The 19,579-nt window shown below is 35.1% G+C and overlaps 1 protein-coding gene across 8 annotated transcripts in view; it reads left to right on the top strand.

Moving 5' to 3' along the window:
* Positions 1 to 19,579, top strand: part of CTAGE5 (CTAGE family, member 5) — an 83,821-nt gene that overhangs the window by 31,004 nt on the left and 33,238 nt on the right. For all 8 annotated transcript variants that reach the window (XM_011965620.1, XM_011965622.1, XM_011965626.1 and 5 more), the window contains 8 exons: positions 2,724 to 2,846; positions 4,750 to 4,870; positions 6,105 to 6,151; positions 6,924 to 7,014; positions 11,066 to 11,204; positions 15,565 to 15,666; positions 16,945 to 17,005; positions 17,846 to 17,881. In XM_011965620.1, coding sequence (XP_011821010.1) covers positions 2,724 to 2,846; positions 4,750 to 4,870; positions 6,105 to 6,151; positions 6,924 to 7,014; positions 11,066 to 11,204; positions 15,565 to 15,666; positions 16,945 to 17,005; positions 17,846 to 17,881 — 720 coding nt within the window. The remainder of the gene's footprint in view (positions 1 to 2,723; positions 2,847 to 4,749; positions 4,871 to 6,104; positions 6,152 to 6,923; positions 7,015 to 11,065; positions 11,205 to 15,564; positions 15,667 to 16,944; positions 17,006 to 17,845; positions 17,882 to 19,579) is intronic.

Here is a 19,579-nt window from a genome sequence, read left to right as displayed (position 1 = left end):
TTTTCTATAGGATATTCTGGTTAGAGTGTTTCTTTTCTTTTTTTTCTTTTTCTTTTTTTTTTTTTTGAGACAGAGTCTCACTTTGTCACCCAGTCTGGAGTTCAGGGCGCTATCTCAGCTCACTGTAACCTCTGCTGCCTGGGTTCAAGTGATTCTCCTGCCTCAGCCTCCCAAGTAGCTGGGATTACAGGCATGCACCACCACATCTGGCTAATTCTTGTGTTTTTGGTAGAGATGGGGTTTCACCATGTTGGCCAGGTTGGTCTTGAACTCTTGACCTCAAGTGATCTGCCTGCCTCGGCCTCCCAGAGTGCTGGGATTACAGGCAGGAACCACTGCACCTGGCCAGGTTAGGGTATTTATAATTGGAGGATTCTCAGTTGTTGGTATCTGACAACCGTTTGCACGGGGATGAGTCCTCCACATTTCCCATTTGGGAGATGTAAGCCTATTGTGCCAACAGTCTTGCAACTCAGTCAGGTAAAGAGTGCTGGTGTCTGACTGTTCAGTAAGTCAGTTTCCTCTCAGTACTTTTATGTTTTCAGTATGTTATTTCCACCTTTACCTGGTAGATGTCCCAGAGTCTCAGGTTCTACCTCTCCAAAGAATAACCCAGTAGGGTTTTGCGTGTCTGTGTGTGTCTGTGTGTGTGTGTGTGTTTGTGTGTGTGTGTGTAAGAGACAGAGATAGAGAATGAATGAGAGAATAAGAATGTGTATATATTTATGTCACGGGAGGCTTTCCAACTGCTTTTTATACAGACTTTTGGCCAGTCCTCCTTTTTTCCAATCCTGCTTATTTTCCCTACTATTTGTGCCTTCGAATCGTGAGCCTTTCTGGGGTATATCAAATCAGCCTACTTTTGGGTGTTCCTACGTTCTGGCTTAGATTTTAGTTCTCTCTAGTAGGTTGAGTCTTTTTATCACACTTCCATCTCTTTCCATTTTCTATTTCTACAATTATCTTTTGTCTCATCTCCTATTCTTTTTTCCTCGTGTGTTTATGCCTTTGAAAAAAAAAATCTGTTTTCTGCCATTTTAATAGATTTGGGTAGAAAGTGGTGGTAAACCCCGTGTTAAATTTGCCATGTTTCCACCTTGGAAAATATTTCACCTAGATTAGTCTTACTCTTTATAACTGCTTTCATCTAACTCCCTTGTAATAATCAAAGTTCTTGAAACAAACTGTATTCACTGATGCCATGTTCTAATACACTCCTTCTCTCATGTTTTAATACTGCATACTGTGTACTCAAGTCTCTTTATTGCCTCATGAGAGATGACCTAATCACCAAATGTGAATTGTTTCCTGAATTCTCATTTGTTTTTACCTGTATCATCTGATTCTGTTATATATACATAGAAAAGGGTTACTTTTCATGTGTTAGGAAATATGCTAATGAAGCCTCAGTTTTGCAGAGAAGTCCAATAATTACTGTTTGGTAGAACATAGTTTCAAAGACTGAATAAATTTAGACTTTTTCATATATATGAGCCATTTCTTTTGTGAATTGCCCGCTCAGTCATTTTTTTTCTTTGCCTATTTTTCTTATTGAGGTCTAAGAGCTCTTTGCGTGCTAAGGTTATTAACCTTCTGCTACAAATGTTACGAGAATACTTTCTTGGTGGGGTACAGTGGGTCACACCTGTAATCCCAGTGATTTGGAAGGTCCAGGTGGGAGGATCACTTGAGGCCAGGAGTTCAAGATCAGTCTGAGCAACAGAGCAAGACCCTGATTCTACAAAAAATAAAAATAAAAAAATTAGCAGGGTATGGTGACATGTGTTTGTAGTCTAGTTGCTTGGGAAGCTGAGGTGAGAGAATATCTTGAGCCCAGTAGTTAAGATTGTGGTCCAGTTTGAATGAGAGAATGAGACCCTGCCTCTAAAAAAAAAAAAAAAAAAGAATTCCTTTCTAGTTATTTGTCTTTAAATTTCATTTGTGTTATATTTGATTTGTGAAGCTTTTAAGCTTTATATAGTCAAGTCTGCCTTTTATGATGATCTTTACTTTTTGTCATGTTCAGAAAAAGCTTTCCTTTCCTGTATATGTAGTATACGTCGTAGAATATATGTAGTGTGTGTAGTAGAATATACTTTCCTGTATATGTAGTATATGTCGTAGAATACTGTTTGTGCAGAATCTGGTCTGTTCTAGATTAATGTTATTATTATTATTTTTTCTTTGAGATGGAGTCTCTTTCTGTTGCCAGGCTGGAGTGCGGTGGCACAATCTCAGCTCACTGCAACCTCTGCCTCCTGGGTTCTAGTGATTCTCCTGGCTCAGCTTCCCAAGTAGCTGGGACTGCAGGCATGTGTCACCACGCCCAGCTAATTTTTGTATTTTAGTAGAGACGAGGTTTCACCATGTTGACCAGGCTGGTGGTATTTCTAAAGATTGGTTATTTTAAGTACAAAATTGCACAATGATTTAAAAAATAAATTTTAATGCAAGTAAGGCATGACATTTTATATGGGATATGAGGAACGGTAAGAAATGATCAAATCTAAGATATGTATAACTCAGAAAACCTTTATTTGATATAAATATATGATATAAACTAGTTGAAGAATGTGTGTGTTATTTTACACTACCCCATTTTGAAAGTTCTTTGAAAACAGGAGCCATGTCTTTCTTTTTTAAGTGGCTACACAATGCCTTCTTAGTATCTTTTAATGATTCACTTATGTAATGAGTTGCATTTTTAAAATTTTCATTTTCAGCTTTTGCAAGAAGCCGAAGTATGGAAAGAACAAGTGAGTGAACTTAATAAACAGAAAATAACATTTGAAGACTCCAAAGTACATGCAGAACAGGTTCTAAATGATAAGGAAAATCACATCAAGGTAAATGGCTCTACTGGTTTTAGTGACCAAGTTGGCTAGAATTTTACACTAACTCTGAAGTTTGAAAACTAGTTTTTAGCAGCTTTTATTTTCACAACATATTTTTATAACGTATTTGGCCAGATTTTCAAATGTTTCTTGAATACTTACATATTTGCAGTATGTACATGCACATACACACATACATACTTATATGAATATTCTGTGTATCCTGTTTTCTTCCCTGTATTTTAGCCTAGGTATTTAATAAAGAAATAAAAATAATGGTTTTTACTGTTTCTCTTCAGGATGCTGTCTGCTCCTGTTAGGAGGTTGGAAGAGTTTGAGAAATTGGACACATAGTTATATATATTAATTGAATATCTTTAACTGGTGTATGTACTTTCATGGAGAGAAATACTTTTAAAAAATAAATTTAATTGAAACTTGACTCTAATTGTAGGAATAAAATAATTGATATTACACTTAGGATTTTTTGACATTTTTCATTTCCTACTCATTTAAAAAGTCTTAATGCTGGTAAATACAGATACTCACGTGTATCAAATACTATGTAAAACTAATGTTCTATAATTTACACAGTGATGTTGTCATATTGAAAGTGATGGATTTATGCTAGTTATGTTGCTGCTAAGAATATTTTCAAAATTCCAGCTTTCTTTTATTCAGAATTTGGCACACACACACACATATATTTAGTAAATAATATATATTACATATAAAAATATATATTAAATAATATATAATATATATAAAATATGTGTACTTATATATATTTATAAAGTCCTATATATATATATATAAAGTAAAAAAATATATGTGTGTGTGTATATATATATTTTTTGGAGACAGAGTTTCAATCTTGTCGCCCAGGCTGGAGTGCAATGGCACCATCTCAGCTCACTGCAACCTCTGCCTCTTGTGTTAAAGTGATTCTCCTGCCTCAGCCTCCTGAGTAGCTGGGACTACAGGCATGTGCCAATATGCCTGGCTAATTTTTTTGTATTTTTGGTAAAGACGGGGTTTCACCATTTTGGCCAGGCTAGTCTTGAACTCCTGACCTCAGATGATCCACCTATCTCAGCCTCCCAAAGTGTGGGGATTACAGGCGTGAGCCACCGCACCCGGCTGTGACATATTGGTTTATTTTTTCTAAACTTCCTCTACTAAAGGATTTGGGATTCTTTTAAAGATAACAAGAATGAAATGCTAACCTCAAGCTCTGCTCAAAGGTATAGGCCATGTTATTTGTGCTTGGAACTCTGAAGAGAGGGAGGAGATCAAAGGGTGAAAATTGTAGAGCAGTGCATTATTTTTAGGTGGGTTCCTCCAGAGGAATACGTGACACGTCATTTGATTATCTGTAGTGTTGGAAAATATTCTTTATTCAACAAAATTCAGGAAGTACTTTTGGAAACCCTGTAATGTTCCATTCAAATTCTATTTTATAAATGTCTTTATCTCAGTTGAACTCCTCAGCTAATTGTTTCCTTGAATAAATCAAGTAAAAATCTACGATCTTTTTATACATTATGTATCTCACTGTAGATGTGTTTGGTGTCACACAGAATTTACTCTTATGTTAATTAGGCCACTGTTATTTGTGGCATGTGAGAAATGTCATATACAAAAATATTTTACTACTTTTTAGTTGCATGATATTAATATGTACTATACTTGATTTGAGAATAACTAGTTTTGGTTTTTATCTTGCAGAGTTTAATAGTCAATAAATGTTATCATTTCTCAAGACTTTACAATATCTTAAGAGGTGGAAAATAAGAGCTCTTTTGTTGTTATTTATGTGGATTGATTTTTAAACTATAACTGGACATTCAGAAGCTGTAAAGCTCTTAGCATAAGGCATTACTCTCTCTGTTTTTCCCCTTTGTTAAATGTCAAGACTCTGACTGAACGCTTGCTAAAGATGAAAGATTGGGCTGCTGTGCTTGGAGAAGACATAACGGATGATGATAACTTGGAATTAGAAATGAACAGTGAATCAGAAAATGGTGCTTACTTAGGTATTAAGTCATGACTCATCTCCTTTTGCTAAAATGGTGACTAGCTCTTCTATTTCCTTTTTTTCCCCTATGTGCACCATGTTCTTTATATGCTTTTACTTTGGCACATTCTGTCTGTCTGCAACATACTGTCCTTTCTCACCATCCCTTGTAGTTTAGCTTCAGCTGGAGCATTGCCTTTTCAGTAAGTCTTTTTCCAGCTGCTCAGACACACTTACAGCCTCCCCGCTTTGTTTTCTTTGTGTATTATACATATCTTTATTATAGCCACTTTCAAAATTACATCATAATCATTTCAATACCTGTTTTTCCCTGTACTGTAAGCTAATCAAATGGATGAATGACTAGTTTGAGAAATGAGTGTTCTATAAATGAATACTTCAGGATACTTGTTTTGCTTTCGTCAGAGGTTCAGATGGTTACAGTACTTTTAATCTTAGCCATTCAAATTGTTATTGCCATTGCTGGTTGTGCTCTGAAGTTGGTGAAAGTGGCAAAAGTTAGTTTCACTATAGCCACTTACTGTATTCTCACACCAATTCCTTTGACCTGGAAAAAACCTTCTTATTTTGAAATATGGCATCATAGGGAGGTCTAAAACTAGTACAGAGGCCCCATGTACCCCTCTCTCATTTTACACCAGTAGTAGTTCTTCAGACTTTTATGTTATTTTTCTGTTCTCTTCCTCAACCCCCTGCATAATTAACAAATTTATTAAGGAGAAAAAAGTGCGATTAAAAGGTTTTTCATGATAACATTAATATGTTGGAAAAAATTACATCCCTAAAATAAGTATATAAAGTTCTGTTTATACTTTTTCATTCCTACTTGATCATATATGAAATAATTCTTTCTCTATTTGAGAAAACTCATGCTTGTTTAATGTTGTTTTAACTTGGGTTATAATTTTACTCATATTTTGGATGCTGTAAGAATCCAAGAATAGTTAACGATTGTGGTCTATATTTAGATGAATATCGAATCCTTGTTATAAGTCTGTTCTTCGAGTTAGAGCTGAAGAACATTGTTAAATGATATGGCACTTCAGTGCTTTTATTGTTTAGCTTCCTGGAAGCAGGTCCAAGGCCATTCTGCTTTATACCAAATGCTTTATTGTAGCAAGAAGAGGGATTATAAGTTTCTGGTTGAGTGAACTGATAAACTCATTTTGATGTCTATTGTCATATTGTACTATTTTCCCAAATCATTGTTGTGCTTTTGATTTTCACTGTAGATAATCCTCCAAAAGGAGCTTTGAAGAAACTGATTCATGCTGCTAAGGTTTGTGCTATTAGATACATATAAAGAATAAGGAGGAAGAAAGAGAACATGGATTACTCCTGTCTCCTTTATAGTAACTGTTTAAAAAATCCATTTTATTGTTCCCATATAAAAATATTTAAGAAATTACCAGAATTTTCATCGTCAATTACTTTTTACTTTCAGTTATTAACTTTAGAAGTTCATATAATTTTTGGAATTTATCAAAATAAAAAATTTCAAGTTCTGTATTCATTTTTTCAGATAAGAATATATTTAAAATGTTTCTTGTATTTTATCTCATACTTCCTTCAGTGCATTCTTTTTCTTCTAGTCTCAGTATTTTCTTACCCCTTCTGCCCTATATCCTATTTTAAGTAAATACTAGATTCCTTTTTTTCTGGTTTATTCCTTCTCTTTTCCACCCTAGTAGTGGTATTCTCATTTTTGCTGATCTATGTGAAGTCTTGGTAATGTAGTTTGAAGGCTGCTTTAATAAAAACTTTTGTTGAAAGTAAATAGAATGAAAATAGTCACTTTCTTAAGCATCCAGTGAAAAGCATTCACTACTTTTCTCTATCCCTTGTTCTGAGATTTACAAGTATTGATGACTTTGCTGGTTTTTTTAAGATGGAAGTTGCATTATTGGTTTCTGTATTCCAGGTGATAATTTCATCAAAATGATAAAAGAGCTTAAAAAGTGTTGGGGTTGTTATAGTGAGGTTTTATGTTATTTTTGTTGTTGTTGTATAACTAATTAATGTTACTTTTCTCCTTCTTCCCTTCTTTAAAGTTAAATGCTTCTTTAAAAACCTTAGAAGGAGAAAGAAACCAAATTTATATTCAGTTATCTGAAGTTGATAAAACAAAGGAAGAGCTTACAGGTAGGTCATCTATATACACACTTTTGATGTTTTTCTAAGTAAGTACACCTCCTTTCAGAGAATGGTAAAAATTAATTGAATTAATTTTGGGAAGATCCAATTATATATATATTTTAACTTTTGTTCTTGTTAGGTATTTGTGAAACAGTCCTGGTTTTTGTTGTCATTATTGCTAAAGGTATATTGATTTCCTCTGTATTTATGTGAAGTTAAAATAATGAAATTTTTAAAAACACATGTAAAACTGTATTTATCTTTGAATTACAGTGCTATGTGTTTGTTATATTTTAGATGTTAAAAAGCAGCAAATTGAAACTTAATGTTTAAAATCTCTGTTAATTGAAAAATTGATCTTCAGTAGTGGTACTACTTGCAGTATGATTTGTTCCTTTAATGTACATACATAGTATATTATCACATGCAAGAGTGATGTTAGACCTGTAGAAACAAAGGTTTTGTTTTAATTGAAAACATTTGTGTTTATTTTGCTGATAGTGTTTGTATTTTCAAAAAGTAAACAAGTTCCGTCAATATGTTTGAAAAATTTTAAAGTTGGCATAAATAGCATCTCATTTTATAAAAATAAAAAAGAATAAGTAAAAAGATTTACTATATACATTTGTAAGGACATACTCAAATGTCAACAATGATTATCTCTGAATATGGGATTATGGACAGATTTTTATATTCTTTTTACTTATCTGTATTTTCAAAAACTTCTGCGGTATGTGAACTACATTTATAATACTATTTTAAAAGATTGAACCACCAAAGATAGAGGTTATTAAACAATTATATCCCTACTCACATGATTTTAGTAATTGGATTATTTTTGGATTTAGAGAAACATTAGTATTAGTTTAAGAGAATGTTGCTATATGTAAAGCATTGTACTAAAAGCCATGGGAGATCCACAGAAGGAAAAGATAGCTTACTTTCAAGGAAGTGGTATTTGAAAAAAACGTGTGTACAAAGTGCCAGAGTAGCAAGGAAATTTGCTCACCAGCTGTCCCACTCCTTAATACAGTTTCCTGGCAAATCTTTGTTTTTTTTCTTAGATTAATATTTGGAGACTCTTTGTCTGCCTGTACTCTTCTTCCAAATCTAATTTTTTTTAATGGATCATGAAAGATAAATTTCTGTAATTGATCTTTTATTCATAGCATGAAGATTTTCCTCTAAACTGTTTCTGCGTTTTCTCGTAATCATTTACAGTGGTCTTTAAGTCACAATTCAAAACAAAATAGCTAGAGTAGAAGTACAAAAATATGGCCAGGCATGGTGGCTCACGCCTGTAAACCCAGCACTTTGGGAGGCCAACGTGGGCAGATAACTTGAGCTGGGGAGTTCAAGACCAGCTTGGCCAACATGGTGAAACGCTGTCTCTACTTAAAATACAAAAATTAGTCGGGCGTGGTGGCACATGCCTGTAGTCCCAGCTGCTTGGGAGGCTGAAGCATGAAAATCTCTTGAACCTGGGGTGAGCCAAGATCGCACCACTGCACTTCAGCCTAGGTGACTGAGTGAGACTCTGTCTCAAAAAAAAAAAAAGGAGTACATAAATACATTAATTAAGTATTGGGTTGTAGTTTGCTTATTTGTTTTACAGTAGAGATGATTGAATTTTAATAGAGATAATACCCAACGTTAATTTCTTTATGTGATTGTTCTTGGCAATGGCTTAAAGCCTAGGTCAATGAATTTTTTTTTCTGATGTAGATTAAAAAATTTCTGTGGAAAGATAGTTACATACAATTTCCTATACATTTAATCATTTAATATTTAAAGATTTATGTAAACTGTTATTTTGGTTTGTATGTTTAATGGGTTATATTAGTCCATTCTCACATTGCTGTAAAGAACTACCTGAAACTGAGTAATTTGTAAGGAAAAGAGGTTTAATTGGCTCATGGTTTTGCAGGCTGACAGGCTTCTGCTTCTGGGGAGGCGTCAGGAAATTTACAGTCATGGTGGAAGGCGAAGGGGAAGCTAGCACGTCTTACATGGTGGGAGCAGGAGGAAGAGAGTGAAGGGGGAGGTGTTACACACTTTAAAATAACCAGATCTCTTGAGAACTCTATCACCTAGCGGGAGACAGCACTAGGAGGATGGTGATAAACCATTAGAAACCACCCCCTTGGTCCAATCACCTCCCGTCAGGCCTCACCTCTAACATTGGGAATTACAATTCAACATGAAATTTGGATGGGGACACAAAGCCAAACCATGTCATGAGGGTTTTAGAATAATTAAATACCATTACTTGTAATTACTAAAATTTTCATGCTTGTTAATACGATTTCCAAAACTTTCCTCTTTAGGCAGATTGAGTTTTGTCTGTTAAGATTTGTGGTGGTGATTCATATACATGTTATGGGAGATGATACCTTCCTTCATCTTAGAGGAGTTGAGGTTATTATCTTGGTACCTTAATATTAGAGATGTTCAGAGTTGGTACTTCAATTTTGGAGGAGCTCAGAGTTGAGGTAATTATTTTAGAAGAGAAAGGAGGTTTTTTTTTAAAAAATTGGTGCATAAATTATAAAGCATTCATAATTATTTAGAATTATTCATTTTTATTTTATAGACTTTTTAAAAGATGGTTTAGCAGTTGAAACAAAGCTTAAAGTTGGTATTTTTCTCTCTGGTCTTGATCTGCTTTAAACTAGGAGTATGTCTGAGCGTTTGTTATGAGAAGATCCAGAATTCTGGCTTGACTTATATGTCAAAATTTTAGCTTAAAAGGGAGGGCTAGGTAGAATTTAAGTATTTATTGAGAGATAAAGTTTTTACTAGATAAAAACAGGCATTATTCATCACCTGGAAATAGTTTTACAGGGAATGTTGAACTACAATATCTCCCTTTAAAACTCTTATCTCCAAGACCTTCCTGAGAAAGTTAGTGACATTTAGCTCCAAAATTGAAAATTAGATGCTAGAATTAGAATGTTTAAGGTTTTGGGAATCCTATAAATAATAATAAAAATTAGAAGTTTTTTTTTTTTTTTTTTTTTTTTTTTTTTTTTTGAGACAGGGTCTCGCTTTTTCACCCAGGCTGGAGTGCATTGGTGTGATCTTGGCTCACTGTAAGCTCTGCCTCCCAGGTTCAAGCAGTTCTCCTTCCTCGGCCTCCCAAGTAGCTGGGATTACAGGCGTGCCCCACAACACCTGACTAATTTTTGTATTTTAAGTAGAGACAGGGTTTTGCCATGTTGGCCAGGCTGATACTGAACTCCTGGCCTCAAGTGAGCCACCCACTTCGGCCTTCCAAAGTGCTGAGATTTACAGGCATGAGCCACTGTGCCCGGCCAAAATTAAAACAATTTATATAGCTCCTTAATTAAAATATTAATACACTCAGTGGAACACTATTCAGTCATCAAAAAATAATGGGATCCTGTTTTGTGGCAACATGAGTGAGCCTATTTTAAGTGAAATAAGCCACACCAGAAAGAGAAATGGCACATGTTCTCACTCATATATGGGAGCTAAAAATGTTGATCTTATACAAGTAGAGAGTAGAATAGTAATAGTAATATGAGGTTGGGAAATATAGAGGGTAGTGGATTAGGGAGAGGTTAGTTAGCAGATACAAAATTATAACTAGATAGGTGGAACGATTTCTAGTGTTCTATAGCACTGTAGGGTGACTAGTTAACTTTATATTTATTTTTCTTTTTCTTAGATCTACTTTGTCATATTGTTATTTTTAAATAGCTAGAAGAGAGGATTTTGAATGTTCATAACATAAACAAATGACAAATGTTAGAGGTGATGGATATGCTAATTACCCTGATAGGATTATTACACATTGAATACTTGTATTGAAATATCACACTGTACCACATAAATATGTACAGTTTTTATGTGTCAATCAACTAATAACAATAAAAGCATTCAGGTAATCAAAATACCTTATCGATTTTCTGTTATTGGATAGAGTTCAGTTTATTAATAATTTATTATTTTTAGTAATTTTTATGTTTCTGAAATGTTAGTATGCAACTCAAAATGTTTACTCCTTTGATTATGACTTAAACTTTTTATATAGAGCATATTAAAAGTCTTCAGACTGAACAAGCATCTTTGCAGTCAGAAAACACACATTTTGAAAATGAGAATCAGAAGCTTCAACAGAAACTAAAAGTAATGACTGAATTATATCAAGAAAATGAAATGAAACTCCACAGGTAATAAAAATTATGTTAACTCCATTGAACAGCAAGTAAAATAGCTTTAGGGATACATGTTACATGGTTACCTGTAGCAATTACTGAGAGTTCTCAATTTGTGATTAGATTGTATGTCATCAACTTATTTTTAAGAAAGGTATTTGATCTGGAATACTTTTCAATAAATCTGGAAACACTTTTGTTTTCAACAAAGAAAATATTGTAAATGATATTGGAATTTCCAAGCTAGTTAACGAATCCTCTTTAGCTTCTAGTAAGTAGTTAGCAAATTATTTCCTTAAACTTCCTAATACTGGCAGGATTTCTGAGTGGACACTCTTGATCGAACTGCCCATTTAATTCCATCTCTGATATATGTAAAACGGATTTCTCTGTTCTGTGCAAGTTGCTTCTGCCCAAGTGTTCCTTGTCTTAGTAAATGGCAGTGTCCTTTACTTAGTTATATAGGGTGGCTCCTCAAGCCATTTTTGACTTCTTTCTTGCTTTTATATCTCCTATTTATTCTGTCATTAAATCCTGTCAGCTTTTTTATAGCCTGAATCTGATCACTTTTTACTATCTCCCATATTAGTCTAGTCATCAGTAGTTAACATCTGGCTTATTACAGTAGCCTTATGAGTAGTCTCCTTCTTTCCACCCTTTCTCCTGCACTTTGTTTTCTCTGCAGCATGCAGGATGACCCTTAAAGTGTGAATTGTGAGTGTGGTCACTCTTGTGCTCAAAATCCCCGGGTGCCTTTATATCACACTCAACCTGCAGCTTTTATATCTTGGCCTACAAGACAGTACAGGATTGGACCCTTGGCCACCTCTTCAATTTTAGCTTATTCATGTTCATTTTCCTCTTAGTACCCTCCATCCGACACTGGCCTTTTTGATGCTCTTTAGCACATTGACCTCAGGGTCTTTTGCACTTGTTTCTTCTGCTTGGAATGATGTTTCCTATATATTTGCATGGCTCAGTTCTTCATTTTATTAGGCCTGGGTTCAAATGTTACCTCAAAGAATCCTTCCCTGGCTACTCTAACTAAAATAATATCTGCTCTTCTTCATCCCCTTATTTTGCCTCATAGCTCTTATTGTCCTCTGATGATTGATTGCTTTTCTTTCTTTTATCTTCCCTACATTAAATATGAACTCTGAGAGAGAATTATTTTCTTCACTTCTGTGTTCCCAGTGCCTAAAGCACGTGAGACACATGATAGCTGTTCAGTACATGTTTGTTGAATATATTTACAAATATGTTCAGTGCCTTTATATATTGGAGTGAAGGAGAGTGTGTGTGTGCATGCTGTTGCCTAAATGCCTAAGTACACTGAAGACCCTTGAGATATCTGAAGACTCTAGATTTTCAAATAGCACATATGTTTTTCATTGTAAAGGGTAATAAGATGTAACAGACTTTCAGGTTCCTTTAGGCTCTTAATGAAAGTTATTACAGTTGTTCTTCATTATTTATAGAATCTGTATTTGTGAATTCACTTACTTGCTAAAATTTATTTGTAAATCAGATCAATACATGCAGAGCTTTTGCAGCCATTCATGAACACATTCCGAATGATGAAAAATTGGAGTTGCCCAACGTGCATGTTCCCAGCTGAGGTCAAACAAGGCAATGCTCTGCTTTCTTGTTTCATCTCTCATTCTGCAAACAAGTGTCCTTTTACAGTATATTTAGTACCTCATTTTTTACATTTTTATGCTTTTTGCTGGTGATTAAGCTGTTTTAAATGCCCCCTAAGCATAGTGCTGAACTGCTATGTGGTGTTTTGAAGCACAAGAGGGCTGTGATGTGTGTTACAGAGAAAATACATGTGTTAGATAACCTTTGTTTAGGCATGAAGTACAGTGCTTTTGGCTGTGAGTTCAATGTCAATAAATTAACAATATATGTTAAATAAGGTATCTTTAAACAGAAGCGCACAAAAAACAAGGTTATATATTGGTTGGTTGATAAAATATTTGTGACCAGAGGCTATAGCAGGAAGCTAACCCTGTATTACCCTTGGGAGCAGTGATCTAGTATTTGCTAATTTACGATTTATAGTGACTTTGTGGAACATAACTAGCACAAATAATGACAGTCTACTTTATATATTTGGAAACTGGTAGAGAGTACTAATGCTTCTTTGAGATCAGGATGCTGGGTAGTGCTTGGCTCATTCACTGCCAAGTTCTATACTTCAGTCATGATTTGGATTCAGTTCACAATTAAAAAGTTGTTATTTGTTATGAACCTTTGGCCATTTGGGACTGCTCAGGGTATGCAAGAGAATAAACTTGACAAGATGGAAGAATTACAGTATAACCTCATGGTTTTTCAGCCAGTATACCTACGAGTGGGCCCTTCTTTTTATGTTAGAATGAAAGGTATTAAAGTAAAACTTGGATATAAGTGATTGAGGTGAAAGAAATATTTTTGAGTGTATCTTTTGAATAAAAAAAGTATATGGTTGGTTATAGAATTTTGATGAGTAATGTTTAACATTTCAAAGAAAAGGTATTTTCTTTAGATTTTTAAAGGATAGAAAACTGAGTAGTATCCTAGTTGTGTGTGTTGTTCACATGATTTCATTCATTAGTTTGAAATTATTTTAAATTCCTAAAATATTTTAAATTTCCTTCTTATATTTAAGTTAAACTACTTGCTACTGAAATTCAATGAATTATGCCATTGGTACTTCTTCAGAGTAGAATATTGAGTTGATAGTACCAGTGAAATGTTAAATTTGTATTTTTGCTGCATATAGTATAATTTAAGTTCAGTCTAGATGTTGGCCTGATGTTTTTCGTGACTGATATACTGTTTTCCCAAATTTAATAGTGGAAACAAATGAAATGTTAGGACCTACAAGCTTGATGTGTTACTTTTGTTTTTTTTTTTTTGGGGATGAAGTCTCGCTGTGACCCCCAGGCTAGAGTGCAGTGGCGCGATCTTGGCTCACTGCAACCTCCGCCTCCCGGGTTCATGCCATTCTCCTGCCTCAGCCTCCCGAGTAGCTGGGACTACAGGCGCCCGCCACCGCACCCGGCTAATTTTTGTATTTTTAGTGGAGACAGGATTGCACCATGTTAGCCGGGCTGGTCTCAAACTCCTGACCTCATGATCTGTCTGCCTCAACTTCTGAGAATGCTGGGACTATAGGCATGAGTCACTGCGCCTGGCCAAGATATGATATTTTTAAGTCATATCATCAGGTCTCCTTTCACAGTGTAATTTCTATTATTAATAGGCCCACCCAAATTCAATGGGAAGTTATATAGACCTCACCTTTTATCAGGAGGGGTGTCAAAGAATTTCTAGCTATCTTCAGTCTACACGGTCTGTAAAAGCACATCTCTCTTCCATATCCATGCCCGTCTCACTTTCGTGCTTTTCCTAAGGAGATGACTTATTTTTTTTACAACGTCCATGAATGTGATTGACTTTAGGGAATGCTTTCTAAGCGATAGGTAATATAGTGTGTAGAATACAAAACATTTACTGCTATGCCGCAAGACTTCTTCAGTCATTTGTCTTGTTCCTTCTCAGAATTCATGATGGAGGGAAGTTACCCATTTAGGACTCCAAATGTGTTTTCCTGTGGTATTCAATAAATGTTTCTTGGGTGACCAAGGTTATTAATGACAGTATGTGAAATGAAACAACATGGGTGTTACAGCATAAAAGAGTCACTGCTTATGAGCTCTAGGCCTTGGTTTAATGATTTCTCTGTGCTTCATTTTCGTTTTTGTAAGATGGGAATAACAGTACCACCCTTCTTGTAGAGCTGTTGTGGTAATTAAATAATACATGCAAAAGTCTAAGAACAGTTTTTGGCACATACTAATGGCTCAATAAGTTATTATTAATAGAACTAGATGTAGTAAATAGGACTGCTACTACTACTCTTTATTTTGGGTTCATTGTAATTATAATTTTGTGTGTGTGTGTGTGTGTGTGTATACTCACCTGGAAGCCTAACACTAACCAATATAAAAATTAATGAAACACATTTGATTAATTGGTGACTTCTTACTAGCAAATGTCATGCTTGTTTATACAGAAAGACTTGATAAGTGATAGTCATAATAGTTTTTATTAAATATGTGATCCTGTTTTTAAGATATATTTATATAGAAAACTCTTGAAACTGTTAGTAGTTATGTATTAGGCACAATGCTTTACAATTTCGGTTTTTAATATTAAATTTCACACCAGGAATATTTATACAGGTACTTTTTTTTTCCTTGTAGGTAATGTTTTCAGTGGTATTTTAGAAATCATTTTATAGGAATCACCAGTTTTGCTACAATGAAAAAGAATTGATTATCTTATGACATGTATTAAGAGAATTAAAACATTTTTTGTTTTTAAGGAAATTAACAGTAGAGGAAAATTACCGGTTAGAGAAAGAAGAGAAACTTTCTAAAGTAGACGAAAAGATCAGCCATGCCACTGAAGAGCTGGAGACCTATAGGTATTAAATACGTTTTCCCGGTTTCTTTATTGGGATGGGAAGAGTATCTAAAAAACTTAATGCCAGAAAAAATGATAAATGAAAATAGAAAACATTTTAAAATCTGACAGGTGGTACAGACAAAAAAAATATATTTTTGTCTCATCACTTTTCATTCGGATTTCTTGCTCAGCAATTATACAGAAAATATAAAAAGGAAAAATGTTTTTCTTTCAGGCCGTGAGATTTTTAAAATCTCTCAAAGTTGAATATGGACAATTCTATTTCATGTTAGTGCCAATATGAATAGATTTTAATTTTAAGGTCTTTCCTCATTGGTTCAAATGGAGAAGAATGTATGTAATATTAGTGAATCAATAGGTGTGCCACAAAAAGAAGAGTGAGCCACAGAGCATTCTGAAGTATTTAAGACTACAAATCTAGATTTTACCTTGGTTTGATTTACGAGATCCCAGGAAATAGAAAATATACAGAAGAAAAGGGGCAAGATTCAGCAGTATCCCGAATAGTTGTGATACTTCATTTTGCCTCAGCAAGCTTGAGTTTTATCCAAAATAAGTTATCTTATTAGTCTCATAAAAGTAACAAGTAAAATTTTACTTCACAACGATTGCTAATTTCCTAGAATTCTATTAAGACTATCCACATCTGGCTGGGCACGGTAGCTTACGCCTGTAATCCCCGCACTTTGGGAGGCCGAGGTGGGTGGATCACCTGAGGTCAGGAGTTCTGAGACCAGCCTGGCCAACATGATGAAACCCCATCTCTACTAAAACTACAAAAAAATTAGCCCGTCGTAGTGGCAGGCACCTGTAATCCCAGCTACTCAGGAGACTGGGGCAGGAGAATCGCTTGAACCCTGGAGGCGGAGGTTGCAGTGAGCTGAGATTGCGCCACTGCACTCCATCCTGGGCAACAAGAGCGGCACTCCGTTTAAAAAAAAAATGACTACCAACATCTGAATGAATCTTCTAGGATCATTCTTCTTAAAAATAAAAACAACACAATATACCACATAAATATTTGCGTGACTTTTGGTTTAGGTAAACTCAAGTACTAGTATTATGTTGTAATCAATGTTAAAATCACTTTAGGAAAAAATTTACTGTAGTACCTCTCAGAGGTGATTATTTCTTAATGTGGAATTCTGGAGTTTTTTTTTTTTTTTAACATGAAATAGAGCATTCCAGGTTTTCTAATAAATATTTTTTAGTAGAGAGTATGTTCTGTCATTTCATATTATATGTTAATAGTAGAATAATTATTCATTCCATTTAGAAAGCGAGCCAAAGATCTTGAAGAAGAATTGGAGAGAACTATTCATTCTTATCAAGGGCAGGTATATATATGTGTGTGTGTGTATATATATATGTATAATTGAAAACAATTCTGATTTGTTTGAATTGATGCAGGAATATAATTACCAGTTGCACACCTCTTTTGAGGTGTTGCATGTGGCGGTGGGACACTTCCCAGGAGCCAAAGATTCTGGGATAAGAAATCTTATTTAAAATTGCCATATTGGCTGGGTGCAGTGGCTCATGCCTGTAATCCCAGCACTTTGGGAAGCTGAAGTGGGTGGATCACTTGAGGTCAGGAGTTCGAGACCAGCCTGGCTAACATGGCAAAACCCTGTCTCTACTAAAAAAAAAAACAAAACAAAAACAAAAATCAGCCAGATATGTTGACACATGCTTGTAATCTCAGCTACTTAGGAGGGAGAGGCGGGAGAATCGCTTGAACCCTGGAGGCAGAGGTTGCAGTGAGCTGAGATTGCGTCACTTGCACTCCAGCCTGGGTGACAGACTGAGACTCCATCTCAAAAAAATAAAATTGCCATATCTCCTGCTGCTTTGAGAAGGTGGAGTGCATCACATAAACGTGTATCAACAGTGGGGTCTCATACTCAGTCAGGCTAGTTATATGTTAACTGGCAATTCCTGTTGATTATTGCATAAAGTAAAAGTTTACTAGACAAAAAATGTAATTGTCTTTACATTCAGTTTTTATTTTAAAATATAATAGATTATACATGAAAATTTGCTTTGAAAATGTTGCCTACTCTTCAGAGATGCTTGGGATATTTTTGAGTTGTGTGCTACATCATAGTGGTAGATATGAATGTCTTTTACTTAAGAAAAATAATTGTTAGTGGCATTTTAATTACTTTCTTTTCCAGATTATTTCCCATGAGAAAAAAGCACATGATAATTGGGTAAGTTTTAAATTTCCTTAAGTCTCTTTTGTCAAATTGTATTTTTTTTCAGAAGATATGTTGCTTACTTAAATTAGATGAAAATATAGTATTCTAAAAAATCAGTTTCTTTTAATTTTACAAGTAGTGAAATTATGTTCCTTGTGAACTAAACAGTTTGTTCCAACACAGTTATTCAAAAAATTTGATTTTTCCTTCTTTGCTTTTATCACATTGCTTCTTTGAAAGGAGTTTATGCTCCATAGGGAAGGTGATATAATCATGGATTGATTGTTTCAGGGCACTAAATTGCCACTGATTAGTTGTGGACAAGCTACTTAAAATTCTTTGGGCCTATTTCCTCGTTTGTGTAACAATGGGATTAGATTAAGTGATCTTCAAAGCCCCGTCTAGTTCTAAAATTCATAAAGTTCTGTTACCTGATTCTCAGTGTTGAATTACTGGGTACACATTAAGAAAAGGGTCATTATGAGAAATAGTGTATCTGTGCTCCAGAGGAACTGACTGTGTGGGGAAGTGATAAGGGTGCAGATTTTGACTAATTATAAGAAAGACACTCTAACATATAGGACTGTTGTAATAGCTGGCCTTTGGAGTACTTGGCATTAGGAGTCTTCAACAGTAGGCAGTTTGCACAGTGGGTGAATACATGGAGTCTGGAATTAGGCTGTCTTGGCTGGTGTCCTGGCTCCATCACCTATCATCAGTTTTCTTATCTGTAAGATAGAGATATCAGTAGTACCTATTTCATAGGGTTATCGGGATGATTAAATTCATGTAAGGTTATTGCCAAATGCCTGACACACAGTATACATTCAGTGAATGTTAACTGTTGTTATTGTTATAGTGAAACTTGGTAGATGTTTCTTAGACATGTTGAAGTGGAGATTCCCATCTAGGGTGAGAGATTAGGTATGTTGAGAGGTATCTCACCTATTAGGTAGGGTGAGAGATTAGGTCCTCCTCAGTTGTAAGATTCTGTATGCTTTGGTATTGTGGGTTCAAATGAAAATTTGTTACTAAATTAAGCTGGGCTTGGAGATGAATTTAGTTAACCACTCCTCACCACTTGTAAAATACTTAGATGTAGATTACTCTTTGAAGATGGAGAGGTCCACACACAGTCCCAGGGTAAGTTGGTAAGAAGGCTGTTTCTGGAAGGGCAGCAGGAACATCTTACAGATCTTAGAGGGACACTGACTTGTAGAGATTAGAATAAAAACCACAAACAACAATGGCCAAGAAGGGAATATGCTGAGACCCAGAGGCAACAATTCCACATCCCTTCCTCACCCCTGCATATTTAGTAAAGTCTCCTAAGGTAAAGGTTATCTCAGACGACATGGGTAGAGGCTACAAAGAGACAGTTAAGCAGCTGGATGTACAGATCCGGGACAGCCAGATGACAACCTAGGATATATCTGTCCTCACGGGTTCTAGAGCACAGGACAGGCAGGAAAACCCAAGGAACCACACAGGCTAAAGAATTATGTATCAGGAAGGTCACCTGGGAGAAGCTCCACAGACAAGGTGTGTTTTTAGCTGAATTGGGATTGGTAGAGGGAATGAAAGTGACACTGAACAGTAGCTTGTCACACGCTCCAGAGCTGAGCTACCCGTAGGAACAGACTGGCGTCTGGGCAGAAGACAGTTAAAAGGAGAGGCTCATATTAGTTTCTGAAAAGTCATGTGGTAACA

Source organism: Mandrillus leucophaeus, unplaced genomic scaffold (genome assembly GCF_000951045.1).
Source record: "Mandrillus leucophaeus isolate KB7577 unplaced genomic scaffold, Mleu.le_1.0 Scaffold730, whole genome shotgun sequence".
Lineage (NCBI taxonomy): Eukaryota > Metazoa > Chordata > Mammalia > Primates > Cercopithecidae > Mandrillus > Mandrillus leucophaeus.
Note: the sequence above shows the minus strand (reverse complement) of the source record. Positions and strands in the feature narration are given on the sequence as shown.